The sequence below is a fragment of the Calidris pugnax genome, unplaced genomic scaffold (assembly GCF_001431845.1).
Source record: "Calidris pugnax isolate Ruff unplaced genomic scaffold, ASM143184v1 scaffold89, whole genome shotgun sequence".
Taxonomy (NCBI): Eukaryota; Metazoa; Chordata; class Aves; order Charadriiformes; family Scolopacidae; genus Calidris; species Calidris pugnax.
The window spans coordinates 7,679,062-7,703,991 of record NW_015090865.1 but is presented as its reverse complement, the minus strand read 5'-3'; the positions used below and the strand labels follow the sequence as shown (position 1 = coordinate 7,703,991).

The 24,930-nt window shown below is 41.2% G+C and overlaps 1 protein-coding gene across 2 annotated transcripts in view; it reads right to left on the bottom strand.

Annotated features, from left to right (window-relative positions):
* The window catches only part of INPP5A (inositol polyphosphate-5-phosphatase A), a 136,030-nt gene that overhangs the window by 74,391 nt on the left and 36,709 nt on the right, over positions 1-24,930 (bottom strand). For both annotated transcript variants that reach the window (XM_014945316.1, XM_014945315.1), the window contains exons 4-5: positions 9,544-9,607; positions 6,166-6,269 (exon numbers count right to left, since the gene is read on the bottom strand). In XM_014945316.1, the coding sequence (XP_014800802.1) occupies positions 6,166-6,269; positions 9,544-9,607 (168 nt within the window). The remainder of the gene's footprint in view (positions 1-6,165; positions 6,270-9,543; positions 9,608-24,930) is intronic.

The window sequence follows — 24,930 nt, the reverse complement described above, 5'->3', positions numbered from 1 at the left end:
CATTGACTTCTCCAGCAGGCCATCACTCTGACTCAGCCACCAACGACACCACTGACACAAGCGACACTGGGATAAAGTACGCCCAACCCTCGGCTCTGCTGCCCTACTCTGTTCCATGTAAGCCTGTGCTGATACAAACCAATCAAAAGGTATTTGCTACAAAATTTATATCTCATGACACGGTAAAATACAGAGTTTCTTAGAGCAGCTTGGCATTTCCAAACACATACACTGCAAATACTGGGTTTAAGGGCAGCAGTATGAATTAGAGGCTATTTTACCAAAAATTTACTTTGATGAGTGTACCTGAAACTCTGACACCTCTCTATTAGAAGTCCTTAAAAAAAATTTTTAAAAATCACAATTTGAAAACTTGTAGTCACATTCCACCAGCCTTTTCTTTGTGAATAGTCTCTCAGGAGATCGTGCTGACCTTTTAAAACCCCCTAGAAACACCACCTACATAAATAACCTCTGCTACATCGGGTAAAAGGACCTCCAGACAACATTAACATGAAGAGAGAGGTTATAGAGGGCTAATGTCAAAAAGCACTGTGAGCAATAAGTAATGCACACAAACCATGATTGATAATGACTAGCACAGGGCCTTAATTCATCTTTTCTCCATCATTTTACTGAGAGGGACCACATCAAATTAAATAGTGACCCAGCAAGGGTTTATTCAACCATACAAAGCAGGGGCACGAAGGAAAGACATATTAAAGTGGCAACGACCGCAGTGTAATTGCAGCTCCTTAAAGGAGCATGGCAGTTGGGAGGGGATGGGAGACCCTGCACGTGAACAGCCCAAGGCTGAGCAGCGTGGGCACCACCAACGCCGGGCATCACTGCATCCAGCACAGTTCCTCCTCAGTGCCGCGTAGGAACCTGCCCTTCACCTGCTCACCGTGTGCTCAGTGTTCAGCTACCCACGAAAAGAGGAGGGTATTATGACAACTTTCCATAAAAACCATAAGGAATGTAGCTCCTGTCCCAAAATGTCTTCTTTTCTTCCCTTAGATAAGTTTGCAGAATTAAAGAATTTATGCTCTTGTGCTTTTAAGAGCTTGTACACAAACTGTTCAAAGTACCTTTCTAATTTCCCTGTATTTCAGAATCATATGTAGTATAAGGAAGACTCAAGCCCAATTCAGCCTTCAAACACTATCAAACATTCTAACAGCACTATCAGTCATATTTTTACTGCTAAAGATTTTTACAAGTCATTACATAAATTTAAAAGTCTGCAAATGAAAATATCTATGGCAGTCATCAAAAAATGTAAAGTGAGAGCTTGAGAATATGAAGTCAATCTATCTAATGACAATGTCTATTATGTAGCATAATAATTTAACTGATAATTTCCTTTTTCACATAATGCTTTCATTACCCTTTGTTTACCAGAAAATATAGTATAAAGAATTTAGTAAGAATATATCTATTGGAATACCACATTTAAGCATCTGTGCATGATGTAAACAAATATAAGGAATGTGTGATAAAATCTACACTTGCTCCATTTATTTTTACACACAAAACCATGGGATGTGCAAATCATTATTGCTGTCAGCTTCCTCCTACAGACATCAACAGCGAAGAAGCCAACCAGCAGCAATACAGAATTTCTTCATTAGAAGTTATTTTAGGAAACAGAAACACAACAGTGATGTCACTTTTGAAAGACAGATCAAGTCAAGCATTTATCCGAAAGCAAGCCGTAAGGCAGGAGGTGCAGGCGGCAGAAGGCCCGTGGGAACAATGGGTACAGCACACGCGGTGGGGCAGAGGTTTTGGGTTCCTTTTCCAGCTGTTGACAGCCTCGGGGGAGCAGGCGGATGAAGGGGGACGTGGGAGCAAGGATGGGGAGTCAGAGGGGCCTGACTGAGTGTGATGCTCCCACCGAGGTCACGCCAAACCAGCGGACAGAAACAGTACGTGTCTGAGAGCACAGCACAGACCACCCGTCTCTTCCCATGCTTCATATCCACCCTCAGAGACACAGGATTCCTTCTCTTTAAGAAGGCACCTTCTTTTTTCCTCCTGTATGTCACTAAGCTCTCCAAAGAACACTTAAGTTTATAGGAATTCCTTTCTTTGGAATGGCAGAATTCAGGCTTGATAGGAGTATAAAAAATGGACCTGAGTTTGAGATGCCCAACCCAAAATACGATAGCAATTCTGTAGTTCATTTCACTTTTTCTGAGAAAGAAAAAAATCATTACAAACCTGATTTTATAAAATAGTCATTAAAGGTAGGTAATTACAACAATAAAATTTATACTATTAAGGTAATAGCAGCGTGGTGACAACACAACAGTTGCACATGGAGCTGCTAAGAACAGCAATGTTACATGACTTGTCCCAAAATGACAAAATCAGAACCTGATCTCGCCACGTATTTGCTGCTATGATCAGGATCAGCCTAACTCAGCAATTGATTATATTATTATTTGAGCATATAATTTAAAATAGTTACAAAAGCAACAGTGGTGGATGGAAACATGATGGTCTGGGCTTTTTATTTGGCCCAAGTAGAAGCCAGCCCAGGAGACTGGGAGGTACTTCAGCTCCTGCTGGAGAAGGTCACCCAGTCCAGGCTGATAAAGCAAGGACACCTATGCCTCTGTACCGTAAAATGACACTTGTTTTACTGTGTAATTTGTATATTCCCCCACCCCAACCTGTAAATTACCTTTGGATACTCATAACTTGAAAACACTTACTTAACTCCTTTAACTTCAATAAGTAATTAACTTATTAATAATTTGCCTATTTAACATTAGGAATGCAAAAGGCTTTGGACCTAATATAGCCCACTAGTTGAAGCCCTGTCTAACATCCTAAATATAAAAATGTCATGCTTCACCTTAGATATATACTGCAGCTGAACAGCATGCCTTATGTATTTTGTATCACTGATGTGCTTTAATATTTCCAAATACAGTATTTGGAAAGAAAATAATTTTGGAAACAGAATTTAAAGAACTATAGCTTGGGAAAGAGAAAACTGTTTCTTACTGCATATTTCAAAGTAACTGTCTTTATTTTGACTTTAACAGAGAGTCACTAGCTGATCCACCATCTGTAAACCAGCATGAAACCAGGTAGAAATGACATAGATCATCTGTACACTCTCAGAAAGGTATCTACATTTTAAAATAGGAAAAAAAATTCCTGCTTCATGTCCCAGAAAGGGGATACCACATCTTTCACCTTAGAGTATTAAGTCTCTTCTCAGATCCTCTGTTAATAGGATTCCTTTAGCCAGCAGATGGATTGTGAATACAGGCAGTTTCATCTACTAAAAGACAACATAAATCATCATTGAGAAAGGAGAGACCGTGGTAAGGTTATCACCATACAGCCTTCCCCATGAAAGGTTTGCATTAAAGCATTAGTGAAATTAATTCATCTTTCATAAGAGCTTTGAGCAGTATCTGTGATCTATGATAACAACCAATTTCTCACTATGGGAAAAAAAAATTACTCAGGCCTGATAGACTACACAAATCTGCTTTTTTTTAAATGGCCTAACATTATCTGGAGTGTTGCTCCCAGAGGCATCATTTGAGTCTTATGCCTAGCCAAGAGGACCCATAAATCAAGACAGAAAGTTTTGTTAGTTTTATATGCAGTGGGCTGTAATTATTTTGAATTGCATTATGCCTCAATCATTGTAATTACTTTTAGATCATCCTTAAGCAGCAGTAATAAAGAGAAAAGAAATCAGTCTTAAACCATTTCTCACTCAAAATATTATAACGTGATATGAGAAGTCTGGCTAAAACACACAAGAGCATGTAAATGTAATGTTTGGACAGATATGCCATTCATGCATTCTGCCATGTCAATTTACATTTTCAACATATGCATGATTTTGTGGTCTTTTAATTAGCAACATTATTGCCAGCACTTGGCTAGGAAAAATATAGGTGATAACAAGATTAATTTCAGCTTTAAAAATAGAAACACGTATACAAGAACCCAAATGATGCCACTGTTGGTTCTATGATGTTGCTGTGCTTATGTCTGCTTGAGAGACCCCCTGGTCCTCAGCCCAGAATGAAACACAGCACAGTGTAAAAATCAGCATAATTATTTTCTAACTTTCCAAGTCACATGAAAAAATCTGTTGGCTCGGTCTGCCCTGGGTTGCATGCCAAGCAAGCAAGGAAAGCCAGAGAACTGTAAATGTTGCTGCTGCAGTTATCTGCATGACTGTTGTCCTGGAGAGCCCCTACCACTGTCCTCTCCCACTGCGTGACACTCCAGGTAAACCCCCAGCCTGTTCCACCAGTCCTGCCCAAACACCATGACACGGGGCTGTGCTGTGTGCAGGAACGGAATGGAACCATCAAGGTGCTTCAGAGATTGTTCATATCTTCATCATGAGGGTTTGGGGATTGCCTCTTTTCCTCATTATTCCTACTCCAGGTAAACAGTAACCCTGACAACACCAGAACATGGTGCTTTCTCCTTAGAAAAGTCATTTAAGCTAATGTCAGGAATGGGAACAGCATGAAGGTGTCAAATCCTCAAAGGGTATTTAGCTGTCTCTTGGATTCCAGACCGCACAGTCCTGTGCCTACAGTGGTGCTGCAGGGTGCACCGATCATAGAAGCTACAGCTCCAAAAAGAGGCTTGGGAACATCTGATCCCTGAGTGCCCACAAGAGACGGACACGAGCCCTGGCCCGCAGGAGGGTGGGAAAGCCACGAGACCCAACCCTCTCTGCAGGAGACTGTGAGGAACTGTTCATGTAAGAGGCGGTAATAAATGACTCTGAACAAGTTACAAATTTGCCAGTCTCGTGATGAAACAACAGCAGTGAAATAACGATGGAAATAACTCTTCCTGGGTATCAATGAACAATCCATAATTTGGCCTATTGCTGTTAAGGGCGATAACAGCACTCACACACCGCTGTTCGCGGCCCTCAGCATCACAATCAAATCACTCACCAGCACTCTTTGTTTCCTACTCCCATTGTCAATCGCCCACACTGCTACAGCTCACTGCTGATGGAGGACAAAAGTAAATATCTGAGTAAGGGCTTGGAGTTCCCTCAAAATGATATAACACTTAACTTCAAAGACGTGTTTAAGATGTTTATTCACAGGAGGTAAAAGCTAGTAAAATTATGTCAAAGGCAGTTTCCCTTCCAGTATAGAGATATAGAATATAAAAATCAATAATTTAGTATCAAAGTCAAGTAAAAGAATAACCTACACCCCACCTACTCCATAATTGTTTATGCAATGCTCTTCCAAGCCCACATGCACTATGTAAATATCTCTAAGTGTGCATATTTACAAATTCTAAATTAATTTTTCAAGTTCAGTTAGTTCTTTCTAATATTAAAGTAGCAATGTGCCTGTTTGCTCCATAAATATTATAGGAATTCAACAAATTTATTTACTTGGCTTGTAGTAAACACTAACTGTTGAACACCCACATTCTAGATGTTCTTATGACACTAAAAATGAGCAAATTAAACATCAAAGAATAGAACCGCAGGCAAGGACTGCCCTTGCACGTGCAATTGCACTTGCAGGTGAGGTGACAGAAAACCCTTGGCTGTGCTTCTGTTTCTGGGTTCGACAAGCCCTTGGCCATCAGACACGCAACATTCCCCAGTTCCTAAGAGAACAACTGAAAAAGGGAGTGCGAGGGCGCATCAGAAAAAAAGATCAATATGATTTCATGTGCTCTCGCAGTGCTGAGGAGCCACCTTTTCCCTGTGCACTGGCAGTGACAGCAGCCGCTGCACTGACAGACGCAGGATGGCTGCGGCCACAGAGCTGCTGCTGCTGCTTAATACAGATGGAACCCTGTCCCCCCTGCCAAGGAGTACGAATCCCTGGAACAGACCTGCAGTTGGCACCGTGGGCTGCTTTGGTTTTAAATGCACAACAAGTCTTTTCATCACTGTCTCCACCCTTCACAAGGATTTCCTACTATAAAAGAACTCCATTCAAATTTGGTAAATCCATGCAGTGTCTTAAAAGATACATTATAGGTGACAAGGAACTGACAAACAAAACCCAAAAACCCCCAAGACTGGGTTCTGACCTTATTTCCATTACTGAGGGTAGCTACTCAAGGAATCAGAGCAAGTCAGAATCAAACCTAATACTCAGGACTGCTCCACGGGATTGTACCTACCTCAGGGAAATAATCCTGTGGAAACTTCTCTTTTTCCAGCATGGGCGTGCTTTCTAAAGTGTCTGAGTAGATTTCTTTCCCAGTAACCTTTTTATACTTCTTAGCTAGGAAGAGATATAAAACATAATTAACATACATATTGTTACCATTCTAAGCAACTCGCAGCACTCCGTGGCAAAGTGGCAGCACCTGCAGAAGATGTGGCAGGGTCTCAGCAGGGACATGCAAGCACTGAGCTGGTCTGGGGAAGGAACCAGAGAGCACCAAACCAGGCACAAACACATTTGCTTATATCAGACATTTTCAAGATACACAGTCGGGGTGCTGCTGTCTTTACACTCCAGAGCCCTGTAAAGTGCTGGAGCTCTAATTACGAACCAAGGTCTCTGTACACCCTTGCACTCAAGCCTGCTGGCATGGTTCTTCCAGGAGACGCCTGTTTGTGTCCTCAGACAGCATCCAGTGATCTACACTGCATAATTAACAGGAAAATTAAATATAAAACACATTAAGGTAAAAATTGTTACTTATGAGCAGTGATTATCTGTATGTTATTATTTGTCCTGGGTCTCTCTGACCAGGGCATGGTACTGCCACATCGAAAGGCGAGAACCCAACTTCATGTACCACAGTCCTCCCACAGAGGAATTTGGGGCAGCTCTGACAGCTACCACTGTGCTGGAACTACCCAAACGGAGTGAGTTTTGACTGGGAAGGCGTAAGAGAAAAATTCCAAAACAACTAGTATCAAGAGCCCTGATCTGCCCAGTTCCACTGGAAATCTGGTGAAAACACCAAGCAATACAAAGACTTGTCACTTTAAGTTGTCTAGATAAAGTATTTTATATAATCTGAGGAAGCATTTACTGTAATGTAGCAATGTATCTTCATGGGGGGAGAAGTATCACTCTTTATGTGTCAATCACTTTGAGAACTGGCTCCCACAGGAAGACTAGATAAATATCCTGATAAACTAATGTGGCATCGTTCTAAGTAGATCACGGATGGATGTGCCTCTTTCAGTAAGTTTAACAGCGTCAGCGAAAAGATCCCGATGTCATTTGGGATATAGAAAACACTTGGCAGAACTGTAAGGACTGAAGGCTTCTGCTATGAGAACCTAAATAAACGGTAGTGCTTGGCAGAAAGGAGGAACTTTATCATCAACTTACATTAACATCAAAGCTCGATATGAACCAGCAACTCATTTACATGGCTGCTGAGAAGCACATGCGGGAGGAAAGAAGCCTCCTCGAGCACCTCCAAGTAAATGCGCTTCTACATTATTTCTGATTTCACAGCAGAGAAAAGGAGACTCTTTCTGTAAATCAAAGACGGAGACTGAAACTGGCCTAATACCCCATGAGCAAAACCCTCCGTGGGGTGATGGCCCTTCAGAATACACATCTTGTCAATAGTTTAAATCATAAACAAACTTTTTGGCCTCTGACCACTGTAAAAACAGTTCAACACCTTCTGTGCTGTAGCAAATAATACATGAGGTTGTAGGAGAAAACTGTTCTCATTTTAAATCTCAAATATCTCTACCCAAGAACTGAAAAACAGAGACAACCTTTTTTTCCAAAGACTGTTTTCGGTTACACCCAACTGTGCAGCGAATTCCAAAAAGACACAGTGATGTTGCAGGAATATTGAACTGTATATAAACATCTATTTTTTTGCATGCTTTTGAGTAGAACCAGAACTTCATAATAATTTTTGTGCAGAGGATGTTTGTATCAATTTGGATTTTTCCTCTGATTTAAGAGCTTAATACACTGTGAAAATGTCAATAGTCATGAGAGAAGAGGCAAGTTTTACATTTCCCCTGAAAGACGGGAGCCTTCAGGGCCATATTTTACAAACACGACACTGGGAGACTGATCCTGCTCGACACTGAGCACGCAGTGGGTGACTTACACTGATTCAGTGTAGCACCTGCTTTCCTTGGATTTTTATTAAGCTTTTTCTTTCCAAGTGATGACTGGGTCAAACACATCTTTAGGTGCATGGTTCACACCTCACCTGGCTTTAGTCAGGTTTTGCTGAGCAAAACGAAGCACTAAACATTTAAAGTGTTTATTTTCTAGAAGAAGTATCTGCTAATTTCTTTTATACCAAATTTCCCCCCCTACCCTTCTTTCCTTCCATCTTCTCACTTTTAAAAAACGTTCATGTTTTCTTTACGTTAGCGAGTAAGTTGTCAATCAATGATTAATAAACCCAGAAAGCTCCTCTTTTCCTAAATCAGCTGTACTTTCACTCTGTCAGATGTCCCTGGAGCAGGACACCTCGGTCCATGCCCAGCAGGAGGGAATGTCAGGTGGAATTCACAGGGGAATGGCTGCTCTGCCAGCGCCGGTGCCATGAAATTGCGGGTGCAGGAATTAGGTGGACAGATACTACTGAGTTTTCCAGCCCGTTCTCTCAGAAATAAAATCTGAACTGCCTGTGATATTACAGCTAAAATTTTCCTTTGGCACTGAACCTGATGATGACAGGAGGGCTTATGTTGGCTAAATCTTGGATTGTACCATGCAAACATCTCAGGGAAGGGAGACCCTATACCCTCAATTACACGAGCAGAGAGAATCTGTCTCTACTGAGAACAAAAATAATGAATCTATATAATTAAGACAATTAGTTCACTCCATAGTTACCACCATTTCAACAGTGTCTCAAATTAATGAGATGCTAGATGTAGTATTAAAGTGATTCAGCTCAGTAAGCTAAATGAAGCTCAAAAGATTTTTGTATTTAATATAAAGACAGTTCTCAACTGAAATAACATAAATTTTACATAATCTTTTCTATATACACTTCAGGAAGCATTCAATAATTTTCTATGATTATTTCTAATATTTAATGTACATAGCCTAGCATTACTTTTAAACTTTTGAGATTTAGCAAGACCTCGAACCTGATGGATCAATGCAGGTTAAAAACAATGACACCCTCCTCCTGACCTGTACTGCTCCAAAGTAATTTAAGCCATAAATATACCTCAGCTGCTTTGCAAAATGACCATCACTGCTGGACATTCAAGGTCTTGGTCCTATATCTGATCTACCTGGAAGAACCCTGTGGCCATTCAGAGTTCTTTTGAAATCATCAGGGATGTCTATGGATCCAAAGATCCATCTGCACAGGAATGATTAATGCACCGTTTTCCAACCTGTGGCCAGTCCATCGACTTCTTCTAAGAGGTCTATAAAAGGTAAGAAAAGTAACGTCTGCCATCAAGACCTGCATGCATTATACAGAAGCCTGCATATCATGGAAAAACCGAGAGGCACCACTATCGGAAGTGATGGCAGAAAAGCTGTCTGGAGATATAAAGCCAATTGACAATTAACAACATTTAATTCCTTTGCTTACCTTTAAAATCAAACTGATAGATGTTTTTCAAAGATTCATGAAGAAAGTAAAAACTTCCTAGAGCCTGTAAAAAACAACAATAAAATGAGAAATTATAAAAATATCTACCTTGGATAACTAAACCCAAAAAAGAACCATCCTTTCCAATTAAAAAAAGGAGAAGAAATTAAATACTAATAAATAAAATTACTCATTTTTACATTTTCTAAGGTCTATACAAATATTTTCTTTGTTGTTTCTATGAAGTGTCATAAGCCATTATAAAGCAGATCCTTAACAGTTGACTAAATGCGGTAAGGGCATAATTACCAGATGTGCTTTTAGAAACGCCAAACGGATGCAATCAGTAACACAGACAAGCACCTTTCTAAACACCCAACGCATCCCCACAATTCTTTTATAAAAGCCTGGCAACTTTTGCTTTGCTTTCAGAGCAGAACAAACACCTTTGGAGACGGTGCAGCAGCGAGAAAAGGGCAGGGCTGAGAGACGCGGCAGCTCTGGAGAGCAGCCCCAGGCTCCCCATCCTCCTCCCGAGTGGCAGAGCTGGTACAGCACTAAGAATCCAGCAGGAGCATTGGGGATGTTTGTACACGCTTATACAGCCTTCCCTGTCTGAAAGTGTGGTGACAAAATCCACGACGACTGATCAGAGTAGCATGCCCAGCTCTGTGCGCCAGAGCAACCGCTGCTCCTGCCTTTGGTGCGAAGCCCACAGGGACAAGTGCTTTCTCACAAGGCACTGGCCCCAAGAGAAAGAATGTAAAGATATCTAGCGGAGGCTTAGATGTTTGAATACATACATATACACATAACTGATGCGTTTCTAAGTATAGGCAGAAGCAGAGTTTAGTGCCCACAACAATACATGAAAAATTTTAATTACTACTGAAAATAAAATAACTGTGTGTTTATCGTTCAGATTTAGATATGACTTCTAAATCCTGCTGATCTAGTCCTGAGCAACTTTCTCTTCAGTTTTTTTCAAACCAGTGACCTAATCCAACTATGGAATTCTGTTACAGTTTTACAGTTTTACCTATTAGTTTGTGACTGAGTAATGCAAGTAAACACAGAATTAGTCCCTGCTGCATTCAGAAGCAAACAAACCTCCATCTCAGCAAATCAATTTTAAAAGCAAACTGAAGTCCACCCATATTCAGCACAAAATATTAGTAGCTCTTCCTTACAAATACTTCAGTTATTTCCTGGTTTCTGAGATCCTAATCCTTAGTCCATTACTTAAGAAAGCAACTGTGTTCAGGATGCCACTCAAGCATACCCCTTTGGTGCACAGGCACGAACACTTTGGTCCCAGCATGAACGAGAGCTCAAGGGGCATCTTCAGAGCGAGCAGAGTGCAGGGTGTGGGGTGAGAATGGCCACCAGCCTCCTGTGGACACGAGGGCCCTTTTCTCTGCCACGGAGCCCCCATGAGACACAAGGAAATCCTCTCCAAGCTTCCCACACCTAATAACCACATATCCCTCATTCCCGGGTACCCACTCTGAGGCTTCTGGGATCCAGTTTACAGAAGGGCTGAGAAAGGGGTGCTGATGGCACTGAGGGCACTGCGCTCCAAGCACACACCATCCCAGGGGAGGGAAAACAATGCTTGTTGCAATTGCAGTGTCTTCTGCCAGTGAAATAGAGGAAGAACCATCTGAAGTGCAAGAGACCACCCAGCACAGAGGTGGCTCTTGAACGCTGCAGGTAAAGTGCCCGTGGTCACACACTGGCAGCAGGTTGCCCACGCAGACCCCGCAGGGGCTGGAGAAGGGCCTGGGGCTGCTGACTTTACCGACACGTACTGCGAGCTTCCTGCTGGCTTTAACTTCTTCACAGATGTATTTTACACTGTCTTCCTCCAGTTAATGACAGCAAATTTACATATTAGAAGAGAGCAAAGGAGAATCAATTGAGAAAGGAAAAAGTAGTGCAAACACACTTTATAGCGCAATATAAAAAAAAAGTATAAATTATAAATGAGAACTTGATGAGCCTTTACACACGTCTGATGCACTCCACAGAAGTTGAGAGGGGAAAAAAAATCAGCCTGCCACTGGATAAAGTCTTACTGAGAAGGAGGAAAGAAGCAATGCATTAAACAAAAAGGATGATTTAGTTTCATTTTGTCTTTTACCCCTTTAACGACAGGGACCCTCCTGGCAGAGCGGTGTTTTGGTTCAGTGACTGCTGCATTATTTATGAGACGCTGCACATCCAGAGATTAAACATTTGCTGATTTGTCAAAAGCACAAACATGAGGTCCTGCCCATCTCCTTGACATATTAGTCCATCCAACAGAAAACACTGTCATACATTTAATTGATGGGCACACTTCCCTGCGACCCAGTCTGCTTCCTTTAGGCCTTTGCTTGGGTTTTTTATAACATGGGGGAGGCAAATAAGAAAATGCAGGACACACTCTTGTAGAGGACTCAAGGTTAACTATCCTGCAACAAGGACACACTGCCAGAAAAAAATAAATCCTGATATGAGGTAAAAACGTTGCTACCTGATATTTAATTTCTAACTGAAGAAACTGTCATTAGCAATAGAAAATGCTGCTACCTCAAGCTAAACTTTCACTGTACTCTGGCCTTTCAAACACAGGAGATTACTCTTAAATAATATATTTACAGTTGAACATACAGCAAAACAATACAGTTACAGAGAGGGCTTTTTTTTTTTTAGAGAAAAGTGTATTTTATTTCTTTCAGAACTAAAACGAGATCAAAGTCTTAAAAACACATGCAAGCTACAGGTCAAATTCAATTTTTGTCCTTGAAAGTAACTCCTACTCCTTCTGAATTCTCCCCAGTGGGTCCATCTCTTCCTTCAATGCACAGGGCAAAATCTGACATACATAAAGATAACATTTTTAATCTTTAAGAACTCAGTATAAGGATACAGCCTTATTTCCGCTCTTTATATGGTCTTCAGAAGAAAAAAACAATGAGCCTCAGTAAGTACCCGCAAGGCATCATCCCAAACACCTCAAGTCCGAAAAATTCAGAAGCAAATGAAAAAGGGATCCTGGAAAAGGAAATCCTGGGCTGTGTCAGTAATGTGGCCAACTCAGCCTATCTATAACATCTAAACAGTGCTTTTAAGGGAGCTTTTCTTGTTCTCATAATCTGGGACAGCAGAATTACGCAGACTGGAAGGGACCTTTGGGGTCTCCTGTCCAAAGGAAATCAAGAAGAATCAAGATGCTCTAAACCCTGTTTTACTTAGACACCATAATTCTTTTAAAAATAGTACTGCCACTTGTGCTCAAGCTACAACTTTCTGAGTATCCCGATTTGCCCACTGCTTGACTTAGAGCTTTAATCTCATTTTTAAAAAGTAATTTTGAAGAATTATGCATAAATGGTTTGGTTTGATAGTCTACATTTGTAGCACTGAGTGTCAACTAATTGCGCACAAAGAATCTCTGATAGTGATTAAGTAACACCGTGGAGTTTCAGGAACTGATACTGCTAACATTAAGATAGGCTTTGACCATGTAATTCTAAACACACCACTGAAAAAAAAGCAAAACTGTAATGGAATGGAAATTACAGCTATCTTCCACATTGTTATAGACTTAATCAGGTTTATGTACATAAATGTTAACTTGTAAAAATGATGGAGTGCAGTTATAATTCACTGCCCTAACACAATGAAATGTAAGTAAAAAGAAACTTTCTTTCAGGGACTAATGCCTAGGACCTTTTGTTGAAATTATGTTAATTCAATTTATTTCTCATAAAATGACAGTTTAACAATACATCTAAATGATATTAATTGAAACTCTAGAACTTTGATTTATTTTCTTATTTACAATTTTAATATTCTTCGGAAAAAGAAGTACTGGCACATTCAGTAGCCATAGTACATACAGTATCTAAGTAATACAATACAGAAATACACTGCAAATTATAAACTGCCCCAAACAGTTCAATTTTACAAATTTCAAACATCAAGGAAAAAACTATTATTTGTTCCATTTTAAGATTGTTGAAATTGACCACTTCTGCTGTTAGCACAGATTCTACGCTACCTGCAAGGTACTTCTACTACCACACATCCTCAGAAGTTGTGTTATGGATTGTACCTCACCTCCTCCCTTTGTTACGGACTGTTCCTGCTACACCTATGTCAGCAACTGCAGAACAGCAAATCAGCAAACCTGCAAATATCTAAGCCGTCTTTAGGACAGTCTTTTTAGGGCAGAAGCCTGAAAAATAGCACACAGCGAGGGTCACTGACACCTCACTTTCTCTACAGCCAGGGAGGATGCACGTTCCACAGCTGCTACCCCGGGACAGTGTGGCAGTCATCCCCTGAACGGATCAATCTGCTGACTTTCACCTTGAGCAACCCCATGTCTGAGAGGATGCACAGAGACACAGCGGACAATCTCTTGCTGGCCACTCTGAACCCCAGTTGCAGTGGTTCTGCACCAAGGAACGGACAGGAGATGGTGCACACCGCTGTACGTGTGACGTCTTACCAGGACAAGGGGAAGGGAGCAGCCACAGCCACCTCTGCTTCATTTTCCAAGCACTCTGCAGACACAGACTAGTCATGGGACCTGTATTTCAGTAGCCCCACCACAGCGTGATGGAGAGAGCTCACAGGTTGACTCAGATAAGAAAATTCTCCGTTTCTCAGGTCAATTTGCCAGCCCTTGGGTCTGTAACTGCATCAAACCACCTTGTGTTCAGGAACACCAGAAGCTTCTCAAAGTCCAGGAAGATCAGCACAACCCCTTGACCTCAGGTGGTAGTAGGGACTGCTGATGAGCCGGGTGCTTTCTGCCCTGCTGGCAAAGCCAGGAGCTGGCGAAATAGAAAAGGCTTCATTGGAGTGTGAGTCGCCCAGTTACTCCCTTAAGTACATACACAATTCAAAATAATATCCCTGGCCATGAAGAAATATCCCACAGACACCCCTGGTGGCTCTATTTAAATTTTTTCACATTCTGCTTTATAGAGGCCTTTAGGCATAGTAAATAGGTATGAATATACATATATATACACACCCTAACTAAAAGAGCAGAAAGCATCAAGGCGGAAAGTTCAGACTGGACAATCATGAAAAATAGTAATTTTTAGCTTGGCCAAGTTCCTCAGAAATGCGTAAGGATGTTAAAACTTTGGTTTTAACCTGTACATTATATGTCTCCCCTGTACATTATAACTAAACACCTCTGCTTTAACACTCCTAAAATCAAACAGACCTGCAAACAAAATCCTACAGGTACACTAGGGAAAATTTCCTTTGTGACCTCCTAGAAACTCCTTTAATATCATAACCACTAATTGTAGAGTACACAGTCAAACATATCCCCGCTTTTGAAAGCTTTTGTGAGAACAGCCCTCGAGGACACGTTCAGGACCTCTGGAAAGGCCAGGCAATTATCTCAGGGCAATGATGTTAGTAACAAAATGCCTTTTTTCAGGACTGACAGAAGTACCTGACTGTTCTGACCACGTGCATGTACGGAAGTGCACTCCAGCTGTAGAAACAAATAGCAAAATTTAACTTACAGTCAGCACATGTTAATTAGAAGAGCTCTGCATCTTCCCCCCAAAACTATTACAGAGATCAAACTAGGTATCTTCTCCCTGTAAGTAGACTGAAGTTAAATGTTCACTGCTATTATTTAGGTTCCAGAATGATTCTAAGTATAGTATTGGAAACTTCTTTTGTTGCTCTCAGCCAAGACTCATGTGGAAAAACTGGTAGTGATGGCAAGATAAACAAATTGGTTCTGATGGATTACACATCTGGCGTTATTAAAAACACTGTTCCTTTGATTAAACAATCTTGCCACAAAAGTCTGAAGATTAAAACAGCTATAATTTTTATTAACAACCCATTGGCATAATTTTTAAAGTACGTCATTGCAACTGTGGAAATTTAATGCATTAAGGAAATACCTGAAAGTTTAATTACTGCACAGAGTAAACATTTACTGCATTACCTCACTAAATGTGATACAGCTAATATATAAAAATTGCTTTAAATAAATTGAAAATAAATTGCCAATGATGACACAGAAACTGTAATTCATGTAGTCATGAAATCCATAATTAGCTTTAATGAATTTTTAAAGTCAAAGTTCAACCCAACTTTTTCAATGTTTAACCTACTATATCAATATAGTTCAAGGAATTAATTTATCATCGAGCATGACAATGTCTGAATATTAATCAGCCGGGGCTCTGCTAACAGGAAGGCCTTATCACTTACCAGCCCTTCGGCCGGCGCTGCCTGTCCGCACCAAGCTTGTCACACCTGAGACTATCGACTGCCTGCCTGGTTTGCTAACAATAATTAAAAGAATATTTTACATATTTATAAACTTGAACATCAAGCGCATGTATGAGTTTCCCATTAGTAAAAAGCAGTCCATTAGCTGCCACATTTCAGTCAAGGGAAACACAGCAAACGAGAAGCTGCATCGACTCCAGACAGGAAGACAATAATTTCACATAAAAGCGCTGTTATCAGGTACTATATGGGGACACCTTATCTGCAACCATTTATGTCACAATGAAGCTTGAGAGACTTCAAACAGAAAAACCTGACACGGCCAATGGCACAGGTCCAGCCTCCCCGTGGCCTCTCCGGGGGGACTGCAGGCCCCAGCCGTGATGGGCTGCCATGAGACGGGGGTGCCCAGCAGCCTGGCACCCCTGGCTGGGCCCCCCCAGCCTGGCACCCCTGGCTGGACCCGCAGCCCCCCTGTCCCGGCCCAGGCAGGGCCGTGTGTGGAGGGTCCTGTCCCGTGGCCAGCAGGGCTGCTCAGTAGCTGACATGGATCCTGGCCGCCCCCCTCCTCAGGCTGCCACAGGCCATGGCCTCAGCAAAATGACTCTACAATTGTGCCAGGAAACAAGCCACAGGTGAGCCTGGGTTCCTGTTGCAGTTCAGAAACATGTCCTGAAAACACCTGCCCTTAATTCGCTGTAAACAAGTTAATTTTTATATAGTTGCCATTTTCCAAGAAGTGAAGAAAGGGCACAGCACAAGGGCAGGCAGGCTCGGCATAACTGAATAGTGACCGACATGGTAACTACAAATAACCAGCCACGTTGAAGCATATGCTTGTCAACTCTGTTCATAAGCTACTTGATCCAATCTAGCTAAATTAGCACTAAATGTCTATTATTCATTCAAGGTTAAAAAACCAGGCTGAGTACACAGATCAACTCATTATAAAATAGTCTATCACTTTTTATTTGCAAACAAATGAGGTGTCCAGCAATTTATCATTTCCTGAATTAGAGTTATCAGCTAAAGTACATACAATTAAACTGCTATTGAGCTTCCCCCAAAAGGCCTCGTCTACCTGGCGCGCAGACAGCCGGAGCCCGGAGCAGGCCATTCCAAACAATTACACACTGCTCCTGCACCTTCCTGTCTCCAACACGGGTATCGCCTTCAGCTCAACAATATTTGAATAACTACACCTTTAATACAGTGTAAAAGTGAGCGGGCTCCAAATAGTCAAGTGACAAACTTAAATTAAATCTCTCTCGGCATAGTGTAACTTGGTCTATATTAAAAATATCTGCTTAAGTTACATCTGATAACTCTCATTAAGCAAATAGAATTATTCACTTGAGAAGAGTAAAACTACTGCAGGATTGGTATTGAAGACTTTCTTACTCCATAAAACCTAAACCAATGTTACACAATATAAACATAGTTATGTGGTAAAGAGGCACCTTGTCTTGCCACAACTCACTTGCACAATTGCTGGAATCTTCACCAGTTTTTCCAGTGACGGTTCCCTAATTAAGTCACCGCTGATAGCAGAACCCTGCAAGTGCAGCTGGGGCGGGGGGGAAACGGGGATCTAGCACTAGGTCTACCCAAATCCTGATCATTTGTTTACCATAATTGTATTAGAACCATACCTGCAAAGGTACTTCTGCATTTCTAGATTAACTTCCATGTGCTGGTTTTGACTTTAAAAGTTCTATTTTGTTTGTCATCTATTTATTTTATGGACCTGCCAATTTTTCAAACTGACTCGGCTGTACTGTCGCAGCTGGGCAGTGACTTCTGACTGCTTTATGCCAGCTGAAAAAGATCACACTTTCCACATTTCCACCTTTAATGAGCTGTCAGACCACGTGATGTGATTTCTAACCATCCTCAACTAATTTTAATGCCACAGTCTCTCCTGTGAAGTTGTAGTTTAGCAGCACCAGACATTCCTTTAACGTCTACCACTGCTCTTTTCTTTCTTTCTTCAGAACAGTTAAGTCTGACACCAATAACAATTGAACTATCAAGAGAAAGAGTAACTATAAATTTACCACTAAAAAAAATCCAAATAACTAAAAAATAAATTCTGATTAAATGTAATTCAGAAAAAGACTGATCCACGAGTGTTTATGTACAGTTTTACAGTTTGTACTATTTATGTCTGGACTTATTACCAAGATTTAGACAATTTTCAAATGGGTTTAACTGTTTTGTTTTCTAAAAAGGTTGTGACCTGTCTACATGACAGACTGGAGTAACTGTTTTAAAAATTCCAAGATACCTAAATCCCAAGTCATTTAGATGCTTAATCAAGAGATCATCATAAAAAGCCACCTTGTTTGCAGATCTGGTCTTTATGGATACCTCAGAGTGGTCTCTCTGCTAACAACAACCATCAATAGTACATTTTCAGGAGAAAAAAACAACAAAGTCCCAGCAGCTTCCATCTTCCTGTTCTGAAGACTAACAAAATGAGTGATCTCCAGCTAACATGATCCATCTCCACTACTTTCGCCTTATAATTTCTTTACTGTATCAATATAGCAAATGAAAAATCATATTCAATTTTAAAAGATTCTTTGACACTAGGTAATTTAAGAAGAAAAGAAAAAATTAACAAAAAATCTGAGCTATGTATAAACGTGCCTGGTAAGTACATTAATAATACATGTGTAACCTACCACATTGACACAGAATATTTAATACCACTTTTGATATTAACATCTTTCACAAAGAGATTTAACATTTTAACTCCAAATCAATTCAATTAAAAAAAATATCATACAGAGGTTCTTTTCCATAAAACAAAGATTACTGACAGACCAAGGAGCCAACAAGATTTAAGGAAAGTGTACGTATGCCGAACAGCTAAAAAAAAGGCCACTTATCAATATTCCTGAACTCAGAGTAGGACCTTCACAAAGCCATTAATCACACTGTTATTTAATATTTCTATTCCACCAGTGCTCCAGAGGCCCCAATCAGGATAAGAGGCACACAGCTTGGCTCTGCACCAGTACGGAAGGAGGTTGCCTGAATACAGGATTCAACACCATAACTCAGGGCCACGCAGAGTCCTGCCCCAGCGACTGGTCCATGGGCCTGACTGCAAGAGGCACCAGGGACCACACAGCCCAAACCTCTGCCGAGGACCCACCAGTGGATTCAAAGCCAGGACAAAGTACACGGCATGGAACATTCGCTGGCTCTTCAGTATGGGAAGAGATAGAAATAAAACCTAATTCTTATCTGTAAGCATAGCAGACAGAGTAAGTGTATCTAAAAAGAGATATGCACTTACATGCTTAAATTCTTAATGGTTATTTCAGTTACATGTTCTTGACAAACAGAGCTCAAAATATTGTACAAAGAGCCAGATTTATCCAGCAGATATTGGCAACAGGTCATGAACCGAGAGAAACCGAGGTGGAATCTCAGGCTGCAGACAATAACACAAAAGTGCAGAATACTATTTTTCAGAAAACAATCTATATTCTATATCCTATTGCACATCTATTTTTGTAATCATTTTAGGAGCATAACCAATAGCAACAGGGACCAAAAAAGCACTTCACCTCTTCCAGAAATTTACTCCCGATTCCACGTGCTTCTGTCCTCCCAGTGCTGCACAAGCAAGTGCACCTCAGATCACCAAGGGATGCAGCCGTGAGAAGGCAGCCAAGCTCTCTGCGTGCAGCTCGAGAGGGACAGCCACCGCGGGAGAAGCAGGAATGCAGCCGGGATGGTGGCACATCATCTGGAACCACATCAACAGCTCCCACCTCCCCAGTAAAAGGTTTGACCGCACTGGAAAAAGGCCACCAGGATTAGAGAATAAAATCCTGTCCTGCAAGAAGTGACTAGAAGAGGCTGACTCCATACCCCAGGAAAACAAAGGGAAGCTGCAAATAAACCAGAGATGAGTGGCACTGGGCGATGGAAAGGACTACTTGAGCTGAAAAGCAACACTGGCACGGGACAAAGTGGATGCAGACTGAACAGAAATTAATTTAGACTAGTTACAGGTGTTTGATCACTATGAAGAGACCAAGCCTGTGGACTGTCCTCCTGGGAGCACTCCCCTGACTGTTGAGGGCAGAAGGGAGATGCTGAGAGGGCAAAAGTCCTAACTAGTTCTGAAGCAAAACTTGACAGACGTACATGAGCCCAGCAAGAAAATCTGGGCGATTCCTTCAAGTCCTTTTGCTGCTAGAAACCTGTGGCTCCGTCCGTACCAGCCAGGCCCAGCAAAGAGCCCCGCTCAGGCCAGGAGCGGTACCCACAGAGCCCTGCGCAGCGCTCAGCAACAGCATTAGAACAAGAAACGCTCCGCTCGAATCCCGAGGTGCTCCCGCACCCGCTACGGTGGCTGATCTGTGCTGGGCTTTCACAGCCGGTCACCAGTCCCTCCAGCTGTGTTACACAAGACGGGACTGGTCTTTCCAGTGCTACTGGAACTGGGATGCAACTTGGATGGCTTCTGATCAGATGGGAGAGGCTGCTGGATATTTAACATTTTACGATATTTTTCTTCCTCTAAAAAAAAGTGTTTCATTTAGTAGGAGACTGGTGAGTTGGATGACTCTTACCACGTTTTACTTGACTCTAAATAATTTAAATTTTAAAAACTTTAAATCAGTTTAGTATTTTATTGATATATTCTTACATAATACACTCAAGATGGCAAATTCAATTTGATGAGGAGGCATTAATGCCCATTTCATTTAGTATTATACAGGTCATCTCCAAATAGGAAAGTACCATGTGGTAAAAGGTTGTATTTAGCGTGTCACCGTCACTGGTGGTTGTTTTGTATCTCAAAGAACCTTTGTAACTGCCTCAAAATAAGAGATGATTGATTTACAAAGTACCAAATTTCAAATTTCATATTCTAGGACTAAACATCAAATAATTGGACAAAGCTGTCCCCCTGTCTGACCCATCACAATCAAGCCCCTTTCAAGGTTGACTGCCTGCATAAGAAATATGTGCATAATTTCATTTTGTCTCCTGTCCAACATCCAATGTTAGAAGTTAATTAAATTGCTTGTCCATTGTATTCATCCACTTACAAAGTTAATGATATTCTGTTCCTGAATTAAAGAGAATTTTATAAAGCCTGCACTATGGAACCTGGCATGCTGTACACTGAGGAGTTGAACTCTGTCATGATTCCTGATTGCAGCTCTCCTAATTAGGAAACAAAATGAATGTTTCTGTGTCTGCCAATGCAGAGGACAAGTCATTCCAGCAGCGAGGGTAAACGCTTCGTACAATAACAACTTAATAATATCTCATGTTTGACTATAATAAATTCTGCAGGATTAATAAACCTGTTAAATTTTTAAATTACCATAACAAAGATGAAATGCAGTGTAACAAGACAGCCTTAAAAAAGGGACACAGGTTTGAGGGAGAGAACAGCTTCTTGCAAGGGCATCAACCCTGAGGACACTGAAATCAGCAGATTCGCGTTCTTGCATGAGACGAAGGAGGAAAACATAATGATACAGCATCTACTGGAGCCAGCTGGGAAGCTAGGATAGCATTAACAATTCAAAATATACGGCTCTGGTGCTTTTGGCCCAGATAAAAGATGTGGTACCTGTGCAGCAGTCTCTGAGCAGTGTACCATCAGAAGCGGACCTGCAAATCAGGTCCCTGTTAACGGCAAACCTCTGCAGGCCAGGAGAGCTGCTGGTACCAGTGATGGAGCCATCATCTGAGTCAAAGCCAGCATGAAGCAGGGTCCACCTGCTGCCTGAGAAAGGATAACCGGGAGGTTATAAGCGCTGTGAGCAGAGCAGAGGCCGGCACTGCCTCAGGAGATGGTCCCGTGCGGGAAGCGGGCAGCGTGGCTTTGCGTGACACCACTTGTCACATCCCCAGCCGTGCAGAACCGCTCCGTCGGGTCAGGGCTCACCGCAGCCGGCCAGCGGCGCTGCGAACACCGCCACGGCCATCCAGACCTCACCCTGCCTTGCTCCAGGTTACGGTGGACAAAACCCACAGCGCTGTAGGGTTTGCTCCTTAGTCCGTGCCATGGTACAGACCCCACAGCACCGTGCTCTTTAGTCAGTGCCACCGTACTTTTGCTAACGAGGGGCCAAACCCAGTATCTCCTGAGGGGCTGCACGCCGTCGAAATGACGAGCAGTATGATTTCCGTGATTAGATGTTATGAGCACTTGCACTCTTTGCACCAGTTGCTGCACTGATTCCATATAGGTATAATGATACAAAGCAGCAATAATATAATCATTTAAGCTTACTCTGTCAAAGTTCATTAAAAATATTGAAAATTGAGCTAGGAAGAATTAAAAAAAAAAATTTCAGTGTATGTGAGCTAAAATAAGTGCATACATGAAAACAGCATATTTGGTTTAGCAAACACAGGAAATCCCTGGGTTACTGAAAAGACAATCATTTTCTTGGAATTATATACAATAACTATATGTAAAAAACAGAATGCTTGCTGCCATTTTGCAATTCTTCATGTACATTTAGGAGCAATGCTTTCTGATAATTTATTTTAAACTATGCTCAGCATTTTTTTCAAGTGGTCTCATTCCCAAAATAGGGCTACATTTACCGATCCAAAAGATGTATTTTGACTAATATAACTTTTGTGAATTGAAATTCATTAAATAGTATTGGCAAATCAATACGGACATAAAGATGTAAAGCTTTTCTTTATGAAATAAACCAAATTATACTCTTCTAATTTAAATACTCAGTCAAGTCACTTGATAATTAAATCAAGTGGAAAACCTGCCTTGTTATTAAAAACTCTTCAGAACGTCCATGTAAATTGGAGTATGCACATAAATAATACATATTATTTATATTTCTACCTTTCAGAACTTTTCAATTTCAATTAAAATTCTGTAATTTTTATTGGGAATCGCATTACATGCATGATAGATATAAGTTAATTAAAGGACAATCAATTCTAAGAGATGGCCAACAATGAACCTAAACAGTTTACAAATTGCCTACTGTCATTCAACTGGAGCATGCAGCGTCTATGGACAATTACAGAAAAGCCTTAATTGATTTTTAAAATTTCAATAATACGGCACATTTTGTACATTTGTAAGTATTCTGCTTGTACTCAGATTTTTAGAACTAAAGTGACTGCTGGGACCTCCAATGGAAATTCCTGGCATCATGTGGAGCTTAGGTCTGAAGTGCAACGAAATGCTGACATTCCTTCTGCACGCCAAAACAGCCATACCTGCATCGCAAACTGTACAAATATCTCTTTTACCTGGAATAATGCTTTAAGCTAACCATACTTTTAAAGGAACATGTTCCTGACTAATTAGAATTAAAAATATCTTTAGCACTCTTACTTGAAGTGTTACAGACACGCGGGTTCCATTGCTCTGATGACAGACAGGAACATTTTTCTGTAAATTCTGGCAAGCCATGGATAAACTGAATTACTCCAGAAAAACTGGGAACTGTCCCCCTCTGACTCACTGATAACACAGGCAGCAGACAGCAGAACTCATTAAAGCTCTTTCGTCTCAACAGCCTACAAAGTCTGAATAAAAAGAGGTTTACTGTGGCCTATTCCTACTGCTTCCTCCTTGTTTTAGAACTGGGAGATCTGACAGGACTCAGAGAATTAATAACAAGAAGCAAAGACGAAGCAAAGGCCTAGTCTCCAGCACGGAAACACCAGAGACATCACTTTGTGCAGGTAAAAGAAACTCCGGCAATTCTGCCAGCGCAGCGAGGGGCGCGCTGAGGTCCTGCTCCTCAGCAGGTCATCCCTCCCGCGAGAGCCCTGTCAGACAGATTCCAGACAGCAAGTGCTGGCCACACCTTCTGATCACTCACACTACACACTTCACTAACATTTTCAATGGAATTAAAGTATGTTAATGCCCGGTCTGATGTTAATGCTTTCAAATGAAATGGCAGCTGGGGATGCCACGGCACCATGGGGGGCCACCGTGGGCCAGGAAATGGCTTTGGCAACAGCTCAGAAGACCAAGGCATCGACCCACCATACATTGATGGAGTTACAGTGAGGCTCCAGAACCAGGCTTTGCTGCTGCAGCACCAACAACTGCATTTTTACATCTGAATTTGAAACTAAATAAATAGAAACCAATTTCCATTTCTAAACAGAAGTACACTTTCTTACAGAAAACAGCAACAGATGAATAAAAAAGATGTAAAAAAAAAAAAAAAAAGCAGCTCTTTCAAAGAAGTGAAAAGTATCAGTGAATTATATTGTTAGTCTACCTAATGGTAGGGCTAAAAGGAAGCCACCATTTGAAAAGTATATTTCTGTAATAGTAAAAGCGAGAAGAAAACCTCTATATTGATAGAGGCAATAACCTGAATTTTATTTTAAAACTGAGAAGACAAAAATAGTCTGTATAAATCAAACAAGTTGTCTCTTCATGTCACTTTTATGATGCTCATTAATCTTAGTTTCTAGACAGAACTGCTGTCTGATGTAACCATGCTTATTGACTTAATGGGAAGAAATTTATATTAGTCTAGGAAGCTGTGATGAATGCAGTCTTAAAGTTCAATGACTCAAACACTTTTGTAACCTCAAACATTGACCCAGGTAGACAGAAACTTAAATCTTAATCCTGGAACATAAGTTTATGCTTCATTCATATTTTGTTGCTAAGAAATTTTGAATGTTCATGTATTTGTCACATCTATGCATGCATGCGTATATATACAAACTCTATATGTAGTATACACAGTGAAAACTTTTCATATAGCAAGAAGTCTGTGGGGAAGAAAAAATTGAGAGCAATTGGTTTTAAGGGTTTTCCAGACTTCAGACCCTGCAGCATGTCCAGACCCTTCAGCTCAGACCCCGCCAACCTTCAAGGAGGATGCTGCAGTGACAGTCCCCTCCCTCCTCCACTCCACTGTTCTCCCAGGCACAGGACACTGCAAAACCATTCCATCCTGTGTGGTTCCTCAGACAGGCAATGTATGTGGCACTCTTACTAGCTGCTACTGCCCTGGCTATTTTTTACAGGCCCTAGATTTACCTGATCAAGTAACAAATCCTCCTTTCTCAAGAGGATGGGAAGTAACACACATAAGGTAAGAAAACAACCCAGCCCTCATG